Source organism: Typopeltis vanoorti, chromosome 9 (genome assembly GCF_054136105.1).
Source record: "Typopeltis vanoorti isolate ZY-2024b chromosome 9, IOZ_Tvanoo_1.0, whole genome shotgun sequence".
NCBI lineage: Eukaryota > Metazoa > Arthropoda > Arachnida > Uropygi > Thelyphonidae > Typopeltis > Typopeltis vanoorti.
The window spans coordinates 105,645,990-105,672,266 of NC_143557.1; the positions used below are offsets into that span (position 1 = coordinate 105,645,990).

Genomic DNA, 26,277 nt, shown 5'->3' on the forward strand with positions numbered 1-26,277 from the left:
AAGGTAGTGAAGGACTGTATACAGCAGTTTTGAGAGAATGTGCTAGGAAACTGACAGTGCCTTTGACCTGGCTTTTCAATGAAAGTCTGGCTGCAGGAAAGGTGCCCATGGAATGGAAAGAAGGTAAGAAAGTGCCATTGCATAAGGGTGGTAGCAGACTGGAAGTGTCTAATTATAGACCAGTTTGTGTGTCATCAGTAGTTAGTAAGATCTTGGAGAAAGTAGTGAAAGACTGTATACAGCATAGGGCAGATGAGGGTAACGTTATCTGTGAGAGTCAACATGGATTTGAGAAGGGGTGCTCTTGTTTTAGCAATATGCTAGCCTTTTATGATAAAGTTACAAGAGCATTAGATGAGGGAAAGGCATATACTGCCATTTTCTTAGACAGTGAAGGCATTTGACAGGGTGCCACATGATAAGCTGATATTTAAGTTGCGCACATGGGTCTGGATGTCAGATTGGTCAACTGGATTCAGGATTGGTTGTCCGATAGGTATCAGAGAGTTGTGTATGGTGGGACAGTTTCAAGGAAGCAGAGGGTTACAAGTGGGGTCCCACAGGGCTCAGTACTGGGACCTATATTGTTTAACCTTTATATCAATGACATTGTCAGTGGATTGCAAGGGGATATTCAGTTGTTTGCGGATGATGCGAAGGTGGGAAGGATTATTAGTAATAGTGCAGATGCAGCAGCCCTGCAAGAGGATTTGAATAAGCTAGATAGATGGGAAAATGAATGGGGGTGTCAGTTTAATGCAGCAAAATGTAAGGTCTTGAGGTTTGGGAAACATCAATGGGACACTGCATACTCTATGGGAAGAGTTATACTGGAGGAAGTAGGGGAGACAAGAGATCTGTGGTTGATAATTGATAGAAACTTGAAATTTAGGGGACATACTGCAAAGGTGGTGAAGGTAACACAGAGGATTGCTGCAATAATGAGAAGGATGCTGACCTGCAGAGATAAAACATTATCATTCTGTTGTATAAGACCCTGATCAGACCACACTTGGACTATTTTCTCAAATTTGGTCCCCAAGATTTGAAGGGGATAAATTAACTGAGGAAAGGGTACAAAGCCAGATAACAAGGATGGTTTTAGGACTGTACAATGATAGTTATGAGGGTCTGCTGAGGGAATGTGGACCACAGAGTTTGGTGGATAGAAGGAGAGGTAATATGATTGAGACTTTTAAATGTTGAGAGGTGGTTACAGGGTTGACACTGGGGAGTTCTTTCGCTTGGTTGAACAGCGGGAAGGAGTGATGACAAGAGGCCATCCCTGGAAGTTACGAAAGGAAACTGTGAGCAAAAGGGTGAGGAGTGGTTTCTTTGCATGGATGGTGGTTGAACCATGGAGTGGTGAGAGCGAGAATGGTCAATGAGTTTAAGAAGTGATATGATAGACTTTGTGTTTCGTAGGGGGGGGGGGAACTCCCCTCGATGAGTCTTTTGACTCCATGGAGGCCTGAATAATAATAATAATTTCTGTACATCTCCTGCACCAACCTGACATATTTCTCCCGTACCGTCTTCTCCCTGAGACATCTCCAGACTTGCCTTGGCACTCTATCATACGCTTTCTCTAGATCAATAAATACCAGATGTAGCTCTCGTTGTTTCTCTCGAAACTTTTCCATCATCTGTCGTAACCCAAAGATAGCATCTGTCATCGATTGACCAGGCATGAAGCCAAATTGCTCCTTTGCAATCTCCATCTCCTTCCTATATAGAATCAATGCTCTTGTGACAGGCTTTCATCAGTCAGAAAGGGAAAAAAATTTTTTTTTTGAAATCTATAAGAAAGAGCATATGGGCAATGTGGAACATAAAAGGAAAGAGAACACATCTCCCTGGACATGTGTTCTCTGAACATCATGATATGGATTGAATGTCCACTTCTGTGCCATAGTTAAAAGACAATCTTTTTTGCTACAATGTTTAAAGAGCTTTCTAAGGTGATTCATTCACACAACAGCTTGAGCAAAACCAGGGCATTATACTTCACAGCATCTTGGAATCACTTATTTGTTTGTATAATATACAAGATCTCTGTTATAATAACAACCTAGGACTATCTATGCAATAATACACAGATTGTGCATGACTGTATCTAATGGAATGCATTTTAGCTAGTATATTAACAATTTCTTTCGTTTAAAAAAACAAGTGATTAAGTGTTCAGATTTTTTTAGATCTTTTTGTATGCTCTCTAGTGTTTTCCTGGTGATTTTGTCAACTAATTAAATAACAAAACATGTTGAAATTCATCTGATCTTTGCAATAAAATCTATGAGTCTTATCCCCACCTATTTATTTTTGTGACTATAATTTTCATAGTTATCAGGTCAATTAGGTTGTAAATCTATTATATGTTAGCATCATTATCAAGAACCCTTCTCTAGAGACTAAACATAGAACTTTTTTCTAGCCATTTCATGCCTCCAATAAACAGAGTGCTGATGGTCTTACAATGAAATTCATCTCCCATATAAAGATGTTCACAAATTACCGTGCTTCCAGTTGGATTTCAATCCATGACTTAATATATTTAAATTATTCACAAAGATATTTATTTATCATCTATAAATACATTTGTTTATTATTACAATGATAAATATATTTGTTACATTATTACAATTAATACATTAATAAATTTTAATGATAAATAATAATTTATCATTTATAAGTTGATAATTATCAAATTATAAATAATCAGAACTGAAAGCATAAAATATGAAAGGATAGAGAATAAAAAATAAATCAAGAGTAAAGGGATAAAGGATGAAAGAATTTAAAAAAAAATACCAGTGCTTTTTCTTGATGTCTGTAAAAATACTAATATGATCTGCCCCTAGTAAGTGACGATAGCGCAATAAAGGACCAGCACATGATTGTATGTAACCTTCATCAGCAATATGACCAAAAACAAAGCCCTCTACTCGAATAAACTGCAAACCTACAACGATTATTTTAAAATCACAGATCAATTTTTAAAAAAAATTCCTTAGCATAGGCAAAAATGAATTATTATTATTATTATTATTATTATTATTATTAAGAGAGCCCTCCAGGGAGTCAGGGACTCATTGAGGGAGGCCACATACTACATTCACCAGCTATCATACTTATTCTTGAATTCATTCACACTGCTTGCACTCACAACATCCAATGGCAATCTATTCCAACCACACACACACACCACCCTATGAGAGAAAAATGTAGCTCTCATGCTCTTCTTAGTGGCATTCATTCTCAGCTTCTAAGGATGCCCTCTTGTCCTTTCTCCACCATGCATAAATTGAAAAATTCCATCAACTGAAATCTTGTATGACCCTTTCAGAAGTTTGTAGGTCTCAATCATATTACCCTCACAACAGAAACTAGAAGAACAGACCTGCACACAATAGTCCAAGTGAGGTCTTATCAATGTCTTGTAAAGGGGCAAAATGACATCCTTATCTTTACATGTGAGCGTTTGTTTCAGCATTGCAATTATATTTTGAGTTGTATTTGCAATCTTTGCTACATGGCCCCTGAACTTCAACTTCCTATCTTCTAACACTCCAAGATCCATAGCCTCATCAGTTTCTTCTAGCATAATCCCACCAATATAATACGACATTGGATATCTAATCACACTGAAGTGAATGACTTTACATTTACTGACATTGAACTGACATCCATTTTTCCATGCTCACAATTCCAGCCTATTCAAATCATTCTGCAAGCTGCATATCAGCAGCAGCATTCCTGATTACCCTACCTATCTTTGCATCATCAGCAAACAGCTGTATGTCGCTTGTCAAATCCTTCCCAATATCATTAATGTATAGATTGAATAACAGTGGACCAAGCACTGATCCTTGTGGTACACCACTTGTTACCTTAAACCTTCTAGACTCAGATTCCCCATATACCACTTTTTGATATCTGTCAGTCAGCCATCCTCTTATCCATGCTAATATTGTATAACCCAAACCCATTTTCTCCAATTTATGCAAACGTTTACCATGCTGTATTCTGTCAAAAGCCTTAGCAAAATCCAAAAGTATCATGGTGTATCCATTTCCCTTCCTGGTGTATCCATATTTAGTTCAATTGTAACATTGTTATAGAATGTGAGCAAGTTGCTAAAACATGACCTTCCCTTAGTAAACCCGTGTTGTTCATTGCAAAGTAGAGATTCACTGTCAACCCATTTCTGAATGCGAGCCCTAACCAATTTTTCCAAAATCTTCACCACCACTCCTGAGATACTAATTGGTCGATAGTTGGATACATCGGTCTTTGCACCACCCTTGTGCAATGGAATTACCATACATTCTTTCCATTCCTGCAGAATCTTCCCTGTCACACCCTATCAGAATAGGTGGTCAAAGGAATAGCCAGTTCAGCTGAACACTCATTTAGCACATGTGCTGATATCCCATCAGTCCCTATTGCTGAATTCTTATTCAGTTTGTGCAACAGCTCTAATACCTCGTCCTCATACACCTGAGCTTCTTCATCCAGTGAAGAAGGTAGCAGTGAGCTCAATGTTGCACACATCAGGTTGATAGCTTTTATCAAAATGAACACTCATTAGTTGAACAACCTCTTCTGCATCTGTAATCCTCATGCCATCTGCATTTAGAAGAGTTATTCTTTCATATTCATTGTTTTTTTACTTGCAGCATATCGACAGAATACTTGTGGGTGGTCTTTAGCACATAGAGCTAGTTTCTTTTCATACTCAGACTTTGCTTTCCGTACAGCAGTTGTGACTATTCTAGCCTGCTGCTTATAATTTTCATAATACACATCATCCTTATGCACATGGTATTCCTTCCACATTATCCTTTTCTTACAAATCTCTTGATAATAAGATTACACATCCATTGGTCTTTAGTGTACCCATACTGAGCTTCAAACTTGCGGGACACACTGTGATATTGCATCATTTAAGTATTGTTTAAATGATTCCCATGCAATGTTGATATTCTTCCTATCCAACAACAACCGATCCCATTCCAATGAACTTAGTATACTGTATGTTGGTCATAATTATGACCAACATACAGTTTCTAGTTTTCCTTTCTAGTTCAACATGTAACCTTTTCTGAATGGAATATTCATAAATTTAAACGTGTGGACAGACTTATGTGTTCGTCGAACATGTTGTTTATTATTTTAAAGGTATAATAGAACACAGAAACTAAGTAAATAATTGATTTATTAACTTGATGCTGATATTTCGCTGGTATTATAACCAGCATCTTCAGAGCACAAAAACACTGTTTGTCACAATACGCGAGACTAAAACAACATGGTGTACATTAACAAAATTGTAGCAGCAACACAAAGACTAGAGTCCTGATTTTGGCGCCCTCTATCTGGAAAAAAAAAAAAAAAAAAAAAAACGCTATCATATATTGCTAGAGTCCTAGAAAAGTGCTAGTTTTTCCTTAATATGACTGTCTCCCAGATCTTCGGCAAGTTAATACAGCCATATTTGTTGAGATTTGGAGTGTGTTTTAGGGCTTCTGTCGCCTCTAAGAACAATCTCTCTGATTTATATGGGTTTCTGTGTAGTACTTTTGTGTTTTTCCAGTTGATCCTGTGTGCAGGGGTATCCAGAGCATGGTCTGCTAGGCCCGACTTCCCATAATGATATTTCCGGACGTATCGTTTATGTTCGCTGATGCAGATATTCACAGTTCTTCCTGTTTGACCGTAGTAGGCTTGATTGCATGAGCAGGGTACTTGGTAGACTCCTGGATGTGATAAAGGAGAAATGCTGTCCTTGGGTGAGCGGATGAGGGTGGCTAATTTGCTACATGGTCTGAATGTAGTGCGTAGTTTATGTTTAATGAGAATTCTTGAGATCTTTTCGGATGTGCCTTTAATGTAAGGGATGGTGACTGTTTTGTTGTAGTTCTCTGTGGTGGATGGTGGGAGGGGTTTCTTAGGAGTGTTTAGTATTTTGTTTATTTTTTGTGGATTGTAGCCGTTGGCCAAGAAGGTGTGGCGTAAGTGAGTCAGTTCAGCAGTAAGAGCCTTGTCATTTGAACAGATTGCTCTCGCTCTATGGGTTAGCGTTTTTAATATGCCATATTGTTGAGAAGGATGATGGTGTGATTGTTTGTGTCAGTATCTGCCTGTATGTGTGGGTTTTCTGAAAACTGAAAATGATAAGGAACCATCTGGGAGACGTGTGATGAGTGTATCCAGGAAGGGCAGACAGTTGTTGGCTTCCGGTTCCATAGTAAAGTGGATTTTTGGGTGTTGGCTATTTAAATGTGCTAAGAATGTTTTCAATGTCTCAGGGCCATGTGGCCAAATGGCAAGCACATCATCAACATAGCGTAGCCAAAGTGTTGGTTTGAGAGTGGCTGTATTGATTGCTTGTTTTTCCAGGTGTTCTATGTAAAAGTTGGCTAGGGGGGGAGAAAGGGGGGAACCCATGGCTGTCCCATCAATTTGTTTGTATATTTTCCCTTTCCATGTGAAATATCCTGCATGTATTGTGAATTTGAATAGTTCAAATATATCAGGGGGGAAGTGTGACTTCAGTAGATTGAGGGTTTCTATTAGTGGTACATTTGTGAATTCCAAAAATTCACAAACCAGGCACACCCCTACGCCCAATTGTGGACAGTATAAATAGTCCCACATACAAACTGGCTAGACATTTAGCAAAGCTACTAGCCACTCTCACTAACAATTCTCCCTCCTTTATCAAAAATTCAGCACACCTAAAAAGCATCTTACAGCACCTCACCCTAAAAAGCTCAGACTTAATAGTAAGCTTTGACATCATTTCACTATTCACAAATGTACCACTAATAGAAACCCTCAATCTACTGAAGTCACACTTCCCCCCTGATATATTTGAACTATTCAAATTCACAATACATGCAGGATATTTCACATGGAAAGGGAAAATATACAAACAAATTGATGGGACAGCCATGGGCTCCCCCCTTTCTCCCCCCCCCCCTAGCCAACTTTTACATAGAACACCTGGAAAAACAAGCAATCAATACAGCCACTCTCAAACCAACACTTTGGCTACGCTATGTTGATGATGTGCTTGCCATTTGGCCACATGGCCCTGAGACATTGAAAACATTCTTAGCACATTTAAATAGCCAACACCCAAAAATCCACTTTACTATGGAACCGGAAGCCAACAACTGTCTGCCCTTCCTGGATACACTCATCACACGTCTCCCAGATGGTACCTTATCATTTTCAGTTTTCAGAAAACCCACACATACAGGCAGATACTTACACAAACAATCACACCATCATCCTTCACAACAATATGGCATATTAAAAACGCTAACCCATAGAGCGAGAGCAATCTGTTCAAATGACAAGGCTCTTACTGCTGAACTGACTCACTTACGCCACACCTTCTTGGCCAACGGCTACAATCCACAAAAAATAAACAAAATACTAAACACTCCTAAGAAACCCCTCCCACCATCCACCACAGAGAACTACAACAAAACAGTCACCATCCCTTACATTAAAGGCACATCCGAAAAGATCTCAAGAATTCTCATTAAACATAAACTACGCACTACATTCAGTCCATGTAGCAAATTAGCCACCCTCATCCGCTCACCCAAGGACAGCATTCCTCCTTTATCACATCCAGGAGTCTACCAAGTACCCTGCTCATGCAATCAAGCCTACTATGGTCAAACAGGAAGAACTGTGAATATCCGCATCAGCGAACATAAACGATACGTCCGGAAATATCATTATGGGAAGTCGGGCCTAGCAGACCATGCTCTGGATACCCCTGCACACAGGATCAACTGAAAAACACAAAAGTACTACACAGAAACCCATATAAATCAGAGAGATTGTTCTTAGAGGCGACAGAAGCCCTAAAACACACTCCAAATCTCAACAAATATGGCTGTATTAACTTGCCGAAGATCTGGGAGACAGTCATATTAAGGAAAAACTAGCACTTTTCTAGGACTCTAGCAATATATGATAGCGTTTTTTTTTTTTTTTTTTTTTTTTTTTTTTTCCAGATAGAGGGCGCCAAAATCAGGACTCTAGTCTTTGTGTTGCTGCTACAATTTTGTTAATGTACACCATGTTGTTTTAGTCTCGCGTATTGTGACAAACAGTGTTTTTGTGCTCTGAAGATGCTGGTTATAATACCAGCGAAATATCAGCATCAAGTTAATAAATCAATTATTTACTTAGTTTCTGTGTTCTATTATACCGTTAAAATAATAAACAACAATTCATAAATTTAGTCATTTCCCAAGTGAGTACTGCGTGATCACTGGCATCAACCTGAGGATGTCTTTAACTGAAACACCCTCTGACACTATAATCAGATGTAACATTCTTTGACCTAGAATTCCTTCTGTCACATGCTGCTTAATGAAGTTGTCCCGAAACAGCTCAATAAATTAATTTTCATTCTTCTCATGAGATTCTACTGCTACCCAATCAATATATAGATAATTAAAGTCTCCCATTTTGATTACTCTTTTCGTGCTTATCTTTTCTATTTGCTGATGCATTTCTTCATCACTAGCAACCGATCCACCAGGTCTGTAACAACACCACACTATGTAATTGATTTTGTTAGATTCCCCTGTCAGGTGTCTTCTCCCTCCAGGAGATTGACTACCATGTGTCTCCACCATGTCCTATTCTGCACCTCTCTGCTGCATTCCTCATATGAGAGATAGGTCCAGTCTTCTATATTTTTCATCCACTCCAGTCTTTGGATTCCATTTTAGGTGGAATCTAACAAGATTCCACCTAACACCAAATAGCTTCAAACTCACTGCCACATGAAATACTGTTAGTAGTAGTACTATAAGCATGGATCTCAATTCTAACTGGATCCAAGTCATCCGATATCATTAGCAGTATGCCCCCCCCCTCTCCTATCCTCTATCCTTCCTGAAAAGAGTGTACTCGATACCAGTTAGTATGTCTGATTCTGATAACCAGGTTTCACTAATGCCTACAATCTGAGGTCACAGCATATGTTGTCAATAATAGTCTACTCCTTTGTTTCTGATACTCCTAGCATTCGTGTACAGACATAATAATCTACCTGCATGTACTTTTGTATACTCTTGTCTGCAGTCTGCATGACACAGTTGGACGACTTGCAGATCTCTATTCTTCTCTAGTGCCTTATACATGTAGCCATCTTTACACACATTTGATGGATCCGAACCAGACGAACACAAAGCCGAAATCATTATCTCCTTGTCAATATTTCCATGACAAAGCCCATTCCCGTCATTAACACAGTTACATAACATTGTGGCTCTTGCACTCACATTCTCACCATTCCTCACGTTATAATTTAGTTTCCCTGATTTTCTGTGTTAGGTGTCATACCAGTTATTAGGTTTTTCTAGACTCCTGATACCAAACGCATTCAGGTGTAGGCCGTCCCTCTTATGCAAATCCAATCTTCCCTCAAACTCACTCCACACATCCAAAAACGTGCATCCATTCCTCCTACACAGCCTAAGCATCGAATTGTTTGCCATCATAGGCCCTTCTTATCATATAGAGGTAAAATGCTGATGATTTTCACTCTTTCATGTCCTCTCTCTCTCTCATACTGAACTTATCGCTAGTTAATTCGTTAGTACCTACTACAATTACGATTTTCTGATTTTGAATTCACTCCAGGAAAACTCGAAGTTATAACTTGCTCATCAGTAGCATGTTTTATTATAGTCACCATACCGAATTTTCCTGAAATTCTCTCGCTGGTTTAGAAGTCGCAAATTCTGTTCAAAGAAATATTTTCAGATCATATGAGGAAGTCAAACTTAATATTTATTTAGTATACTTATAAATTTACTTGCAGAAGAAAATTATTTGTTTACAAAAAATGTGTTTCACCAAACATTATTTGTCTGATAATCATTTTAAAAATTTCTGTCATGTTGTACTAACATTTTACATTATGCTTTAAGTAAATTAGAATACAGTTTGATCAGCTAAATCTCAAATTGCCAGCCCATCTTCACGTTTGGTATTCAACTTCTTTCTTTTTACTAACAACGTCATTTACCTGATTTCCGTTACTTCCTGACTTAACCTGTTTCTGTGCTTTGTTGTTTCTTATTTTGCCGCTTAATTTTCATTTTCTCCCTATGCTCATTTAAATGCTTCTCAACTTTTTGTAATTCCCATGTCATTTCTCTGATGATCTGCTTTAATTTTGCTATTTTGGAGGTTAATTTATTTTCATTAACCTCCTCCACAACTCCAATAACTTCATTAGCAGGGCTAGCCTTCTTGTTCTCGCTTGTGGTGCTCTTTTTTGCATTACCTTTCTTGTGCCATTTTAAACTTATACTTATTGTTGAAATATCTTAATAAAAAAATGTTATATAATCAGGGCCGGTTTTATCATTAGGCAAACCTAAGCAATTGCCTAGAGGCACTAAGACTTAAAAGAATTCAGAAAGGAGTTTCTTGAAATTAAAACTTACAAAAACTTATACTCGCTCTACGATGGCTCAGGAACAACTCACTGGTCTGGCAATAATATCTAGAGAACATGAAATTGCATCTACAATCAATATAGATGAATTAATTCAAAACTTTGCCAAAGCAAAAGGTTGAAAGATTAATTTTTCATAATTGTTGTATTTAAGATCATTATTATTATTATTACGGGCGACTCCAGGGAGTACTTAGATTCATCGAGGGAGGCCCTAAACATCATGTCCACACAACTATTCAACATTCTCACAGTATCTATCATACCTTGCCTTGAACTCATTCACTGTCATAGCCCCCACAACAGACTCTGGCAGCTTATTCCACTCATTTACCACTCTAAAAGTAAAGAACCTAGCTCTAACACCCTTGCTCAGCTTCCATAGATGTCCCCTAGTTCTCCCACCACCAGTCCTGATCTCAAAAAATCCTCTGAATTAATCCTATAGAAACCCTTAAGCAATCTGAATGTCTCAATCATATCTCCCCTTTTCCGCCTATCAACTAATTTCTGCAACCCACAAATCTTCAACCTGTTCTCATAAGGTTCATTCCATAGACCTGCTATCATCTTGGTCACTTGCCTCTGGATCCTCTCCACCTCCTCTCCATCAAGAAGAAACCTAGGTGACCAAATCTGGGCACAGTAGTCGAGATGAGGTCTTATCAAGGCTCGGTACAGAGGTACAATAACTTGCTTGTCTCTGTTCGTCAAAGTATTTTTCAACAACCAAGTGAGTTGATGAGCTGATTTAGCCACTTTTGCAATGTTCCCCCTAAACTTCATCTCCCTATCCACCAACATTCCCAAGTCCCTGGCCTCATCAATCTCATGGAGTACAGTTCCACCAATGTGGTATACTGCTGCTAATATTTTCACCCCAAAATGCATAACCTTACATTTTGTCACATTAAATTGACATCCATTCTCCTTAGCCCAGAACTCCAAGTCTTCCTGCAAGATTTTGACATCTTCTGCATTCGCTATTGCCCTACCTAACTGCATCATCAGCGAACAAATGAACTGTTCCTCTCAGATCCTTCCCTATGTCATTAATGAACAAATTAAACAGCAGTGATCCAAGAACAGAACCCTGCAGCACATCACTAGTCACAGGCCGTCTTTTGAACTCTACTCCTGAATAAACTACTCTCTCCATCAACTACCCACCTATCCATCTCACCAACCCTATATCCATTCCCATATGTTGTAGTTTACAGATTAGAATTCCATGTGGTATCCTGTCAAATGCCTTAGCCAGGTCCAGCAGTATCACTGTAAACCCATTACCCTTATCCAGTTCAGCCGTCACTGTGTTATAAAACTTGAACAAGTTACTGAGGCATTATCTACCCTTCACAAAGCCATGCTGTCCCTCGTACAGTATCTCATTATCATCAATCCATTCCTGTATTTTTCCCTTGACTACTTTCTCCAAGGCCTTGACAACGGCTCCTGATATACTGATCGGTCGGTAATTTACAACAATAGTCTTGGATCCTCCTTTATGCAGTGGAACTATTTTTCCCTCTTTCCACACCTTCGGGACTAAACCAGACCCCGAGACTCAGATTAAACAACATGGTCAAGGGCACTGATAATTCTTTAGCCACATCATGTAAGACCTGTGCCAGTATACTATCCAATTCCACAGATGTATTCACATTAAGGTTCTGTAATGGACTATTCACCTCCACTTCATTCATCACAATTCCCGTATAAACTAATGGTTCCTTCGTTTTTTCAATGTCACCACCTGGATGATATACTCTTGCAAAGTGCTCACTCAGTAATTCCACTATATCGACTGATTCAGTGACCTCCTTACCATCGTCGTTCCTTAAAATCATTCTGCTGTGTACAGTTTTTTTTGTGCTTGCAGCACATTGAAAGAACTGTTTGGGATTCTCTTTAGCTGGCATAGCTAGTTTTCTTTCATAATCCGCTTTTGCTTTTTTTACCACACTTGTTACCTTCTGGCTTGCGCTTAATACCGTTCGTGTGCCTGCAGGTCACCTTTCTCTTTAAATTCCCTCCACAGTTGTTTCTTTTTTTGCAGCTCAAGCTTAATGGTGTTATTCATCCATTTAACCCCTACTTGTTTTATTATTCGGACCCTAGGTATACAATTAGCCATAGCCTCCTGTAAATGCTCCTTGACCACTTCCCATGCTCTATTGACATCCAACCCTTGCAGTTTTACATGCCATGGCACTGAACCAAGCAATCTCCTAAGCTTGTCATACTTGCATCTATTCCATCACCCCGTCTTAATTGAAAATTCCACACCTTTAGCCACCTCCCAGGTCAAGACCTTATGATCACTCTCACCAATAGGTGGCAACATGGTCATATTCATTATAGTCAAATTCTCAGATGCTATTACCAGGTCAAGCACTCTCAAACCCCTAGTATTTTCACTTACATGCTGTCTCAGATAGTTATCGCTTAATAATTGAATAAAATCCATTTCCTTCCTCACATGTGTCCTCTCCTCCTTCCAATCAATGTTACCATAGTTGAAATCCCCCATAATAATTACCCTCCTTCCACTCATTTCATCAATTTGTTTATGCATACTATCTCCACCATCTATTCCATCACCTGGTCTATAGCAGCACCCCCAACTATACATTTTGTTCTGCTAGTCTCAATCTCACACCAAATAGCCTCAAATGAGCTCTTTTCACTATCCTGCAATACAACTTAAATTCTCCTTGGCTGCAGTTCATCAGCTATCATCAATAACACTCCTCCCCCCCATTTTATTCTCTCTGTCCCTCCTAAACACACTAAAACACACTATAACCTACACATTCTATCCCACTAACTATATCATCTTCCGTCAGCCATGTTTCCCTAATGCCAATAACCTGTGGCCAGGAAGAGCCAATCAAGGCCAAAAATTCTTCCGTCTTGTTCCTAATACTCCTGGCATTAGTTTACATGAAATACAGAGGTCCCTTTGTCCTACCCCTATCTTGATGCATTATTCTAACTATCCCATTCTGATTTCTTGTCCTTAGTACTGGCTCGGGTACATTATACACATTCTTACACTCAACTGTCTCACTAATGTCCGCATATCCACTTCCCCCACCTCCTTGGTAGTTCTAGTTTACCTGGTTCTGCACATCCATTTTCACTTCATTCAGCAACACTTTTTCCAGTCTCCACACACCAAATCTATTCAAATACAGGCCAACAATCTTGTATAAATCCTTTCGCCCATCAAACTCATTCCACACCACACCGTCTGCATAACCTGCGCATAAAGTCATTTGCGATTATGGCCCTACTCCTAAACTCCTCTCTGTCATACCGCGGCAACAGACTCACCATCCTAACTCTGTCACTCTTTTCTTTTGCTACCTTTAACAATACTTTAAAGTCCTCATAAAAAATTTATCTCCTTTCAATTCATTCGTACCCGCCACAACTATCAATTCTTTCACCCTCTGTTTTTGCGCTCTAATACTCTCACTTACATCCTTAAATTTTGCACCCGGTAAGTACGATTTAGTTAAACTCCCATCTATCACTGCTCTTAATAACGAGTCACCATACAACACTCTTTCCTTCATTTCAGAAACTCTCCCACTCTTACGCTTATTTTTCCTTTCAAACACCATTTATTTCCATTAGCTGAGGCACTCTGGAAAAAGTTTTGCAGGTGCTCTAACTCTCACTGCGCCAACCTAGCAATCTCACTCCCTACAAATAATTCCTCATTTTTTTCATCATTTAAATCATTTTCTCTCTCTGTATAGTTGCTTTCACTCTCTCTTTGATCACTGCTCTCATTGCCATCTTGTACAACATCGCAATTCCCTATCAAGCCATGTTTTCACTCACATTCTGGCTTTCTTCAACCATAACTATCTCACGACCCTGACACATACTTCAATTCCTCACTTTGCTTACACTTTCTCCTACCACTATCACTTTCCATCTAAACTCCAGCCTCCTTCGGGAATGCATACATCCCACACACATCACATTGGACAAACTCCCTCACATTACAGTTTTTGAACAAAGGCAAGAAAATTGTTACATTAAGATGTAATAATTTTCTTGCCAAAGCAAGAAAATTATTAGATATTAGGAATCAGATATTAGGAATAAGATATGTATACAAATGTATTGGTTTTGATTAATACATTTTTTTTTAATGTTCATAATGATATTATTTTTATAAATATCCACATGTGTAGGTGTACGTGTGCTTGTGTGAGTATGACAAAATATATATAGAGAGAGACAATGCATAGGGGCACATAAATTTTCTTTGCCTAGGGGCATCAGATACTCTCGGACCGGCCCTGTATATAATACTAAATACACTAAAATCTACACTAATATAATATATTATAAAACACTAATTTTCTAAGGAAAAAACATAATAAAACAGACAAAAATCACAAATTTTACACGAGCACTAAATTCACTGACCAACCACAATGTATCTTCGAACCAATCAATAATATATTGTGTGGATTATATATAGTCTCCCTCAATGATGATGACAATGATAATAATAATAATAATTATTATTATTATCATCATCAGGGCACTCAGATAATCAAAGACTTATTGAGGGAGGCTATATATATAATCCACACAAGCTGTCACACCTACTCTTAAACTCAAACTCATTTACACCAGATTCACTCACTACTTCAACGGACAAACTGTTTCACTCACTCATTGCTCTGTGAGAGAAAAATCTAGCTCTCACTGCTTTCTTCAATGCACACAACTCAACTTCCATGGATACCATCCCTTGTAATCTCTGCCTTTCATATAATGAAATATTCCATCCACTGGTATCCTGCAACACTTTCAAAAGTTTATATGCCTCTGTCATATCACTCCCTGTTTCTCCTGTTTTACCAGTGGCTGAAGGATATCTTGCAATCTTGTAAATTTCATAATCTCTCTGCCTTCCATATAACAAAAAAATAAAATAAAATTTCCATCAATCGGTATCCTGCAACACTTTCAGAAGTTTATATGCTCTCTATCATATCACTCCCTGTTTCTCCTGTTTACCAGTGGCTGAAGAATATCTTAATAATCTACATTTCATAATCCCAATTTTTTAACTCTTCTTCTTTGCACCTTCTCCACAGCTTCTTCATACCCTAGGGTGCAATCGTATGTGGAAATCTCACCATTTTACACTTACTAATACTGAATTTACTGCCATTATCATTTGTCCAGTTTCAGCCTATTCAAGTCATTCTGTAAGTACTGTATTCTATTCTTGAGAGACACTTGTGACATTAAATTAAGAATTATAAACACATTAACACAAGAATATTTTAATGTTTGCCAAATATTTCAGTCTGAAACTAACAGACTATCCTCAGTGGCTCGTAACGCTAACGTAGACAACACGTCAGCCATTATACATAACATCTTGTTTGCCACTTTCATGGAGTGTGCATGCTCGTCGAGGAGTTTAATGGGTGATTGACAGCTAACAGAGAGACCATTCAGTATCGAGGTAACAGAAACAACACGAAAGCATTCGGTATCAAAGAATGGAGGATAAACAAGAGAGAGCTAATGGAAGTTTAAGAACGCAGGCCAGCAAAATTTTGTTCTTAGGAAATTAAGTTTTTATGTGACAGTCTACGGCATATTAATATTAATAGAAGATTCCGAAAAAGGAATCATAGAATTGTGAGTCTTTAAAGTGGAGGAGTCAAGACTGTAAATAAGTATTGGTAAATAAGGGAAAATATTGCGATTAACATTCTATAGGAATGTTCGAGGAAACGCTGATTGAAAATTTCATCTGTTTTAAGGACGCCAGATCAATCTGTTATTTCTACTGGAAAAGAAGACGGAATTTAGCAACTTAGAAAGAGCAGTAGAAGAAACTTTTTTTCTGGTACAAACATTAACAAAAATTGAACTGCATGAAGTAAGAGTACTTATACTTCGGTGAATTCAGAATATCTTACTTCAGAGTCAGGAGGAATAATGTGTGCTACATAGGGGTGATGAGAAAGGAGTCTATGGAAAAAGAAGAAGAGAATCTTATATCTTCGGAAAAAAAGCCTTAACAAAGAAACTATGAACATTTTGTTATTGTGTAAACAAGGTATTTAGTCTAGTAGACATGATTAAGTATATGTTAAACAAACCAGTAATAGAATGAGTCAGAGAATGGGTGATCTCTAAAGTGTAAGTTTATTTTAAAAGGCCTTGGATCCAGTTAATTTTGTAGTTAGTTGTGTAATTTTATTTGAGGTGTTTATTGTTTTTGTTTTATTAAATGGGTATATTTTGTATTTGGTCTTCAGTCAATGATTTTTTGGATTCTGAAAGAAACAGTTAAAAGTCATTGCACCAATCGGAATTGTACCCTTGTGCATATATATAAAAACACCCAGAAAATAGAAATAATCAATTATAGAGAAAATCTCATGACAAATGAGGATTGAAAATAAATAAATTAATAAATAATACCCCTCTTTATAACAAATGGTAATAGAGATAAAATCTCTTTATAACACCAGCATCATCATTATTATTATTATTATTCGTGACACCTCCAAGGAGTCCGAAGACTCATCGTGGGAGGACACCTACAATTTCAACCACTACACCGAACCTCTACTATGAATCATCTCCATCAACGCCATCTACCGCCCATCTCCACCACTACCACAACTAGTATTTTTTGTCTGTAAATTGCGTGTGTTCTGAAGAGCCAATTTGTCTGCATGTGGGATGAAAAATCCAAGTTTCCGGGAGAAAAAACCCTGCTACCTCCATATGAGATCGGCTAACTCACCTTCGATTGAAATCTTAATATCTTTTCTCTTCTTTCACTAAGGTTTTAACTTTATTTCTTGATAGAAAACTATACAACCCGCAGCTTTGATGTTATATATCTCTTACACAATTGCTTTTTCTTTTTAATTTCTTCATGTTTCTTTTGTTTATTATTTATTGATACACCACAAATTTTTTTGCTTGTTTCTAGAAGAAGTATTTTGAACCTATACCATAGGCTTTCTACATCTTGGTCTTCATATATCTCTTTTTCTACTTCTTTCATCTTCTCTTTTATTTTACTTTTATACGCAATGGCTGTTTTGGCTGTTTCTTCTTTCTTTAGTTTTGTAGTTATTTATCTTAACATTTATTCCCTTGCTACTTTTTCTACATTTTTCAACTTTTATTTTATGGATCATTTCCAATACTAATAAGTAATGGTCACTGGCTATTTCATGACCTCTATAGACTCTTATGTTTTTTGTATACTTCCAGTACGATCTGCTTATGATGGCATAGTCAATTATAGATTTTTCATTTTTTACTGGACTCTTCCCTGGTAAACTTGTGGATTTCTTTATGCTTGAGCATAGTATTTGCTATTACTAGATGATTTATAAGGCAAAGATTTATTATTCTTTCTCCATTATTATTCCAGGTTATTTCTCCTTGTGATCCCAACACTTGTTTTGTTTCCTCGTCTACTTCATTCCCTACCCGACCATTAAGGTCTCCTAGTAGTATAATATGCCCTTGAACTTCTTCAATTGTTTTTTTCTAAGAGTTCGAAGAATTCATCTTTAATTTCTTTATTAGCATTATCATTTGGGCCATATGCAACAATTACAGTGAATACATGGTTATCTGATTTAAAATCTATAGTTATTGTCAACAAGCTCTCATTTATTAGTTGCCATTTAGTAATATATTCTTTGAGATCTGGTTTAATTATACATGCTACCCCTTGTTTTCCCCATTCTCTTGGGTTTACCTCTGAACAGAAAAGTATATATCCATCTTTCATTTTTTGGCAACCTTGCCCTTTCTTTTTTTGTTTGTGTGACTGCTAGCAGATCGAATCTTGATTTTTTAAATTCATCTATTAATTCGTTTTCTTTTCCATGTAAACTTTTAATGTTCCATGTTTTATTTTGAAACTTGCAAAGAACTTGAAATTAAAATATATCCTGAAAATATAACCTGAAAAAAATAGGTTAATCAAATTATTATCTGTAAAATAAGAAATTTTAATACATTATTTATATTACAATTTAAATTCATTAGGAGTTGGAGTCGATATATTTTTACTAACTCCAACTCCAGTAAACCAAGAATTACTTCTGACTCTCTTTAATACAGAACTCTAGATTAAATGCCTAGCTCATTTTGTTGTTGTGATCCTATATGATTGTGTACTAAACCTGAAATTAGATTTGGTATACAGTGACCAATGTACGCAAATTTGGGATATGGTGATCAAAAACCATACCATTTATGTGAGTTCAACTTGTGCAGAATTAAAAATCACCTTTTTTTAATCAGTATCATTGTTCATTAAACAGCCAGGCAAGCATAAAAACTTTTGTTACTTGATGAATAGACAAATAGCTGAATAAAAACAGGGCATTTCCTCCCAGCCTATTACTTAAAGATTTGCAGCTAAGTTGAAATTTATAATTATACACTATAACTACCTGCTGAAAGTGCTACAGCTAATGATGCAAAATTGTTTCCAGCTAATATCTGTACACCACATGGTAGATCTGAAACAATCCGCTTTATTTCACAACACAATCTTGTCATTACTGCTGTTACCTCAGCTCCAGCATCTTTTGGCAGAACATATGGAACATCATGCATGTTTTCTACTAATATACCATCCTACATAAAATAAAAATAAAAAAAGCAAATAACTGAAAAATTTAACTGTACTTGAAGCACAGTGACTCACACTACATCTGATCTTCAGTTTATCCTAATTTACAAAGTCCAAAGCATTCCAATATCCATTATTTGTACTTTTACCAATTATCTAAGCATCGTATTCATAACATACCAAAAAAATCCATTGCTATGATAAGAATTAGTTACAGTTTTTGTTACTATCTGAACACTGAACCCTGCATTCTAAAGTCTAATTATTCCAAACAAGCAACACCCCCCCCACCTCCTTTCTTGGAGCTGAAGGAGTTGGATATGACTAACTCAATATAGCTCAGAAGAGAACTGATCTGTCTTTGAATATTATTTTGCCTTTCTTCAAAAATTACCATGCATATTAATCTTATTTTGCATTTGCAACTGCAAAATATCCATAAATATATTATGAAATTAATTTTATATTCAGTGTTAAAGATCAATAATAATAAATACAGTGAAGCAATCATCATCATCAACAGCTTTCTTCAGTCCACTGTTGGACGAATGCCTCTCCATGCTTCTTTCATTTGGGCCAATCTTGTGCATCTCTCCACCATAAATGTCCATAACATCTTGTTATAATTTTTGATAACTAGTTCTTGGTGTCTATTCTGTTGTCTCTTTGTCCATCTGTCACCAGACATTATCATCACATGCCCTGACCAGCCATTTGTTGCCTTTTATTACTGATGCAATATCCATTACATTGAATAAAAGCCAAAAGGCTTACATTTGTTTGCTTCCGTATATTTTTATCTCTAACTGGTTTATTCCCAAAATGGCTTGTTCCAGTTTCTCTAGGTGACGTTTAGTCAGACTTCTGGTTTCACTACCACAGATCATTGTTAGGAGTATACGCTGGTTGTAGATCTTTCTTTTTAGGCAGTTTTTTAAATTGTTTTTAAATATCTCTCTCTCTATAATGGTTGAAACTTTCCATCATACTGTTATTCCTGAAGCAATAATTAAGTTACAAAACTAAAAGATATATGGAAAGTTCAGTTTCCACCAGTAGCCAATCAGAGATAGCTGGCCCAATACTATCACTAATTTTAAGCACCACCTAGTGAAGAGATAGCAAACAAGTATCACCAATCTGTGGTTCCTAATCTTATGTTATTGTCTGAAATATAGTGCGAGTTCTGATAATTTTTCTTGAGTTTCTGGGATTATAAAAACCCACTTTCCCATGTTTGATATCAACTGACTCAGGAACTAGTTGAAGGGTTATAAAAAGTTCCTCTAGTAGGAGGAAGAACTTATTCTAATCCTTTTTTTGACTGGTTCCCAAGTTAGTCAATCTCAAGGATGGGTAAGTAGGTTTTTCCTCCTGCTCACTTTTTTCATCCTATAAACTCAAGAAAATTGACTGTAGAACCACACTATTTCAGACAAATAGCATATACTGTGTTAGGGCTAGGGACCACAAAATGGCAGCATTTGTCTGCCTCTCTTCATTGGATGCCATTTACAATTATTATATTATCATCTTCTTAACCTCCATGGAGTCACACAACTCATCATGGAAAGTCAACACTAGTCAATGCAAAATCTATCGTACCACTCTGTAAACTCATCCACCATCTGTACTTTCACTACCCCTCTCAGACAAAGCATTAAATGCCCCTACTCTCCATGCAAAAAAGTTATTTCTTATCCTTTTACTTATGTCTTCCTTGTGTAACTTCCAAGGATGGTCCTCTGACTACCTCACTCTCTCTCTCTCTCTCCTTGCACTCCCACTCATCTGCCTTCCTGTCATCTCCTGATGTCTCCTGCACTATCTTGCCTTCCTCTCAATTCCTCTTATACCCTAGTTCTCCTATTCTCTCTCTCCCCTATCATTCCCACAGCTCTCTTGTTTAGTTCACATCAGTTATTCTTTACAGTCTCCTAATCTCTACTTCCACACTGGGATTATCACAGATTTCTTCTTTGGTGAATCTATCCAGTAGTAGAGGAGTGATTTTTCTATAATAATCAGCCCCCTTCATAACCACTACAATTTTCCTTTTCTCTGCTTTTGTTTAATCAAAAGGAAAGTGTAAAATTCAGTTGAAGATAGCATAGGTGGAATAAGTCTAGCCTTAAATAACAGAAATCCATTCATCCATCCATATTCACAGGACATCTGCAGATGCCGTATGGTCACTCTGATGCTCGGTGATGTGCCACACCAGGCCTTGCCATATGTTTTGCGAATGTCCTTAGGTGATAGATGAACTTTATCTTCTGGTTTGAGACTACAACTACCACCACGTTGGAAGATTGAATTGGCTTAGAAAAAAGTTCCATATTTGGTCTCTAGAACATGAGTTACAGATTATCCATCCTTTGCTTGCTAACTGTGCAATAGGTTTACAACCTTCTGTGAATGAGCTTTACATTAAAAAAAAAATTGTTGTTTATTGCTATGATAAAAATAATTATTTTTATCACAGCAGTTCACATAAAAAGCATTTAATTAAAATTATAATTTTAATTAATTACTTTTTATGTCAATCTCATCCACCAAAGGTGCAAATCTATAATTTTTTGTTTCAAGTACCATGGGTGCACTAAGGGCTAGATAATCCAGGAACCCTACTCAAGACATCATACATGGTACTTTCAAGCTACTTCATGCCTCCAATAAGCAGGGATAGTTGTCTTACTTCAAAACTCATCTGCCATCTAAAGACTACCAACAAAATTCATGTCGGTGAGTTTCAAATCCACACTGTTATTTGGAAAGTAGAGATAATATCCTCTCAGGCAATCAGGACAACTAAATAGTTTATTAGTTTATTAGATAACAACTAACATTAGCATTCTGTCTAGAAATGAGTATTAAGGCTTAAGTAAGCTCACAATTAGGTTTAATGGAATTAATATAACACAGGGAAAGACTTCTTAAAAATGTCACATTGCAGTCCCCTAAATTAGTTAAAAAAAAACTCAAATCCTTTAGTTCACCTCTGCACCCCCCCCTCCCCCCACATTTAAACTACTGGCCATGTTTCATCTTATATAAAAAATTCCACCTACTTCAAATCTTGAATCCAAAATTTAGTTTTAAATCATGCTAATATGGTGAGTTTCAACATTACTTGTTTATTTACCAATGTCCCCCTTTCTGACACTTTACTTAAAAATGTTTTTCCTCCCTGATATCACTCATTTCTTCAATTTTGCCATCCATACTAGTTACTTCACCTGGAAGGACACCATATATAAACAGATGGAGGATACAGCCATAGGTTCTTTCCTCCTCTAGCCAATTTCTATGTAAAGCATTTTGCAAAACATGCTCTTTGCCATTCTTAAACCTCCTATCTGACTAAGATTCATTAATAATGTGTTCTCCACATGGCTCAGACCATTAGACTCTTTCCTCCTACACCTCAACAGCTAGCACTCCATAATCCAGTCACTATAGAAAAGGGCAGGCTATTTCTATAGCCTGCATTTTCTAGACACTCTAATCACCATCTTCCCTATGGCACTCTTTCTTTCCCAATTTACAGAAAACTCCCACATGAATATTGGAAGTTTTTTTTCCCCCACTTGGTTAGACTATAATAAATTTAGTTTAATCCTTTATTCAAGTGTAAGCAAACAAAGTTTGTGCCTGAAGTATCTTCAGGACTGAGGCAACACGTGGTAAAGGTGGACCAAGCTCTCATCTCTACTTGTCTTAGTATCTCCCATAATGCTAAGCACATCTCCTTGTGGACATGTATATAGTGGCCCTTCCCTTAATGTCTTACGACCTGATGAGACCTCAATAAAGGTTGCAACCGGTCCACTCCCTCCTCTCTCTCTCTCTCTCTTTATGTCAGATGTTTATGGACAAACTGGGAGATCTGCTAACATCTACCTAGAAGAACATAAGAAATAATCCATGTGTTAAGGCTTAAGTGCTAGGAGAAATTCATATTAGAGGCTTAATGGGGTGAAACAGCACTGAGAAAGGAAAAGATTTGGTAGGATCATAATCTAAAGGTCTGTAGGTAGAGGGGTCTCTGAGAATGATTTCCATTTTTCAAATGTATTCACTGGTATTAAGAATAACAATAGCAGGCCCTTATCAGCTCTGTTGATGATGATTATACTGCTATCTTTGCATAGTTTCTTGAGAGCACTAAGTTGGCATGAGGATAGATTTCTTTTAGGAGGTGAAGATCAAGAAATAATGCTGGCAACATATCAAAAAGTTGACGAGTCTGCTCAAAAAAAGTTCTTCCTGGCCTCCTGAAACCACAAAAAAAAAAAAAAAAAAAAAAAAAAACCTTCAGTTCTCATCCCCCCCCCCCCACAAAACATACGGATTACCAAAAATAAAGAAATCCAATTTCCAATGTAGATGCTACAGATTCCCCATGCTATAAATTAACAAAACAGCAAGCTCTTTACACCAACCCCACCTCACTGGTCATACTATTTCCTATATAAAAAAAACTATCTATCCAATTTAAAACTTCCATTGAGAATTTAACATTAAATAATACAGATATTTTGGTTAGCTTTGATATCGCCTTACTGTTCACCAATATTTCCTTATCACTTATAAAAAATATTTTTCCTCCTGATATTGCTGATCTGTTTTTCTTTGCTATCCAATGCAGATATTTCTCTTGAAAACACAAAATTTATAAACAGATAGAGGGTATACCTCTATGGGTTCTCCCCTCTCACCCCCCCCCCTCCACTGTCCATTTTTTTATGGAATATTTTAAAAACAAGCTCTCGACTGAGCCCCACTCAAACCTATTATCTGATTAAGATATGTGGATGATGTGTTCTCCATTTAGCCTCATGGCCCAGACACATTACACCCTTTCCTCTCTCACCTCAATAGTCTTCACCTAGAATCCAGTTCACTATGGAAAAGGAAACTAACAACGGTATAGTTTTTCTACCAATGGTAACCTGTCCTTTGCAGTATACAGGAAGCCCATTCACACAGATACATTCATAAACTTTCCTGTAGACCTCCCCCACACACTCAACAATATGGTATCATCAAAACACTAACCAATGGTGCTTATAACCTTTGTTCCAATTAGTCTCTTACAATAGAACTTAATCATATACATCACACCTTCTTATCTAATGGCTACAATACCCACAGTAAAAATAGAAAAAAAAATAATAATAATAATAATAATCAATCTTTCCCATAATCCTCGATTTTCTTTTCCAAAAGATTTTAGTAATGATATCATCATCCCTTATGTCTGAGGCACTTCAGAAAAAATAGCCAGAATCTTAAAGAAATGCAATCTCTACATGGCTTTGAAGCCCTGCTGAAAACCTGCTACCCTTTATCAGCAGCTACTCTCAGAAATAAGCCTAATTTGAATAAATATGGTTGCATTAAACTTCCCAAAATATTGGAAACACTAATACTTTGAGATCCCAGTTTACATTCCAGGCCACCAACAAGTGCCAACAGAGGGTATCCCACCTAGTTAAGACACTCTAGTCTTTCACCCATGTTTCACTTAGTTTTGTGTTGTTTTCACTGAAACATCCCTGATGATGTCTTGGTGACTGAGATGATATGATGGAAGAATTACAGTTTATTTTTAATCCTTTCTCAGTGCTGTTTCACTCTATCAAGCCTCTAATATGAACATAAGAAATACATCTGCTGCCATAAGTATGGCCAATCAGGTCTCTGCCTTGGACACCTGGCAGAGAATTAAATGGAAAAAAAACACTATGCTTCACCACAACAAATATACACTTGAAAGATATTTTTTTTAGAATTAGCAGATTTAAAAACCCAACCCAATCTAAATAAATATGATTGTTTTAAACTTTCTAAGGTTTGGGAAGCATTAATTCTTAGACCCTGCTACCTAACAGCTAAGACTAGCCACTAGCACCCATAGAGGGTATCCTTGTAGGACTTCAGTAATTCTTAGACCCTGCTACCTAACAGCTAAGACTAGCCACTAGCACCCATAGAGGGTATCCTTGTAGGACTTCAGGCTTCTAGTCTTACATCTTCCACTTATTATGTTGTGTTTTTTTGTGTGTTATTATAGTTTTTATATTGTATCCCAGTAGATGTCTCTGTGACAGAGGCAAATTATTGGAATGATTAATGCCAGCCTGGTTGGCCGAGTGGTTAGCGTATCCGCTCTCCAGCCAAAAGGCAGCAAGTTTGAATCCCGCCGTGGGCATGGATATTTGTGATTGTCTGTGAAAGCACTAGTGGTGGTAGTCAGCAGTAGATGGCGTTGGTGTTAGATGATGAAGGTTGGTGGAGTATTGAGATGAAGAGTTGATGCCCCTCTCTCGATGAGTCTTTGGACTCCCTGGAGGTGTGATATAATAATAATTAAACCTGAATTTAATTATGTTTCTGTTCTAGTCATTTATTAAACTTACGAGTTTAAACACTTGTAATTATAAGTATTTTTTTAGAATTAAACTAATATTAACTAATACTAGTTAATATTATCAAATTAATACTGATTAATTAGTTAACTAATTCTGATTCCTTCTGTAAGAAGAGTGGCACATGTACCACTCTTCTTACAGATCTTTTTTCAGATCTGACATATGATGCTGGTGACTACTAAACAATGATTCTGTTGTGATTCAAAATTCCTAGTCGTATTTTTGTTGCTTTCATTTGCAACTTTTACTGCTCTCCTAATTCTAACAACGTGATTTTTATTATTTACCTCTGAAAGTTGATTTTTATAAAGTCTAATTACCCAAACATGAAACCATCTTCCTTGGAAACCTCAATGTTCATATTCAAACTAACTACCCTTCTCTAACTTCACATATCAGAATAGAAGAGATGCTGGGATATTTGCTAGTCATAACTAATACAAATGTCCATCTACAAACCAAAATATCAGATAATCCTCATCATTCATCCAACTCCCTGGACCTTTTTTCTTAACCAACTCTTCCTCAAATGCAATGTAGATGTCAAGTCTCCTCTTGGGAAATTCCAACCATAACTTCGTCCACATTTCCTTTTTGACTACTAATTCTTCACCAAGCCACTCTCATTTTTATATCCTTTGACACTGCAGTGGTGCCAATGGTGAGAT

The 26,277-nt window shown here is 37.1% G+C and overlaps 1 protein-coding gene across 1 annotated transcript in view; it reads right to left on the reverse strand.

Annotated features, from left to right (window-relative positions):
- Positions 1-26,277, reverse strand: part of LOC150103380 (uncharacterized protein F13E9.13, mitochondrial) — a 55,468-nt gene that overhangs the window by 8,570 nt on the left and 20,621 nt on the right. Inside the window, exons 3-4 of the mRNA XM_090397903.1 lie at positions 18,991-19,177; positions 2,812-2,962 (exon numbers count right to left, since the gene is read on the reverse strand). Of these exons, the coding sequence (XP_090254029.1) occupies positions 2,812-2,962; positions 18,991-19,177 (338 nt within the window). The remainder of the gene's footprint in view (positions 1-2,811; positions 2,963-18,990; positions 19,178-26,277) is intronic.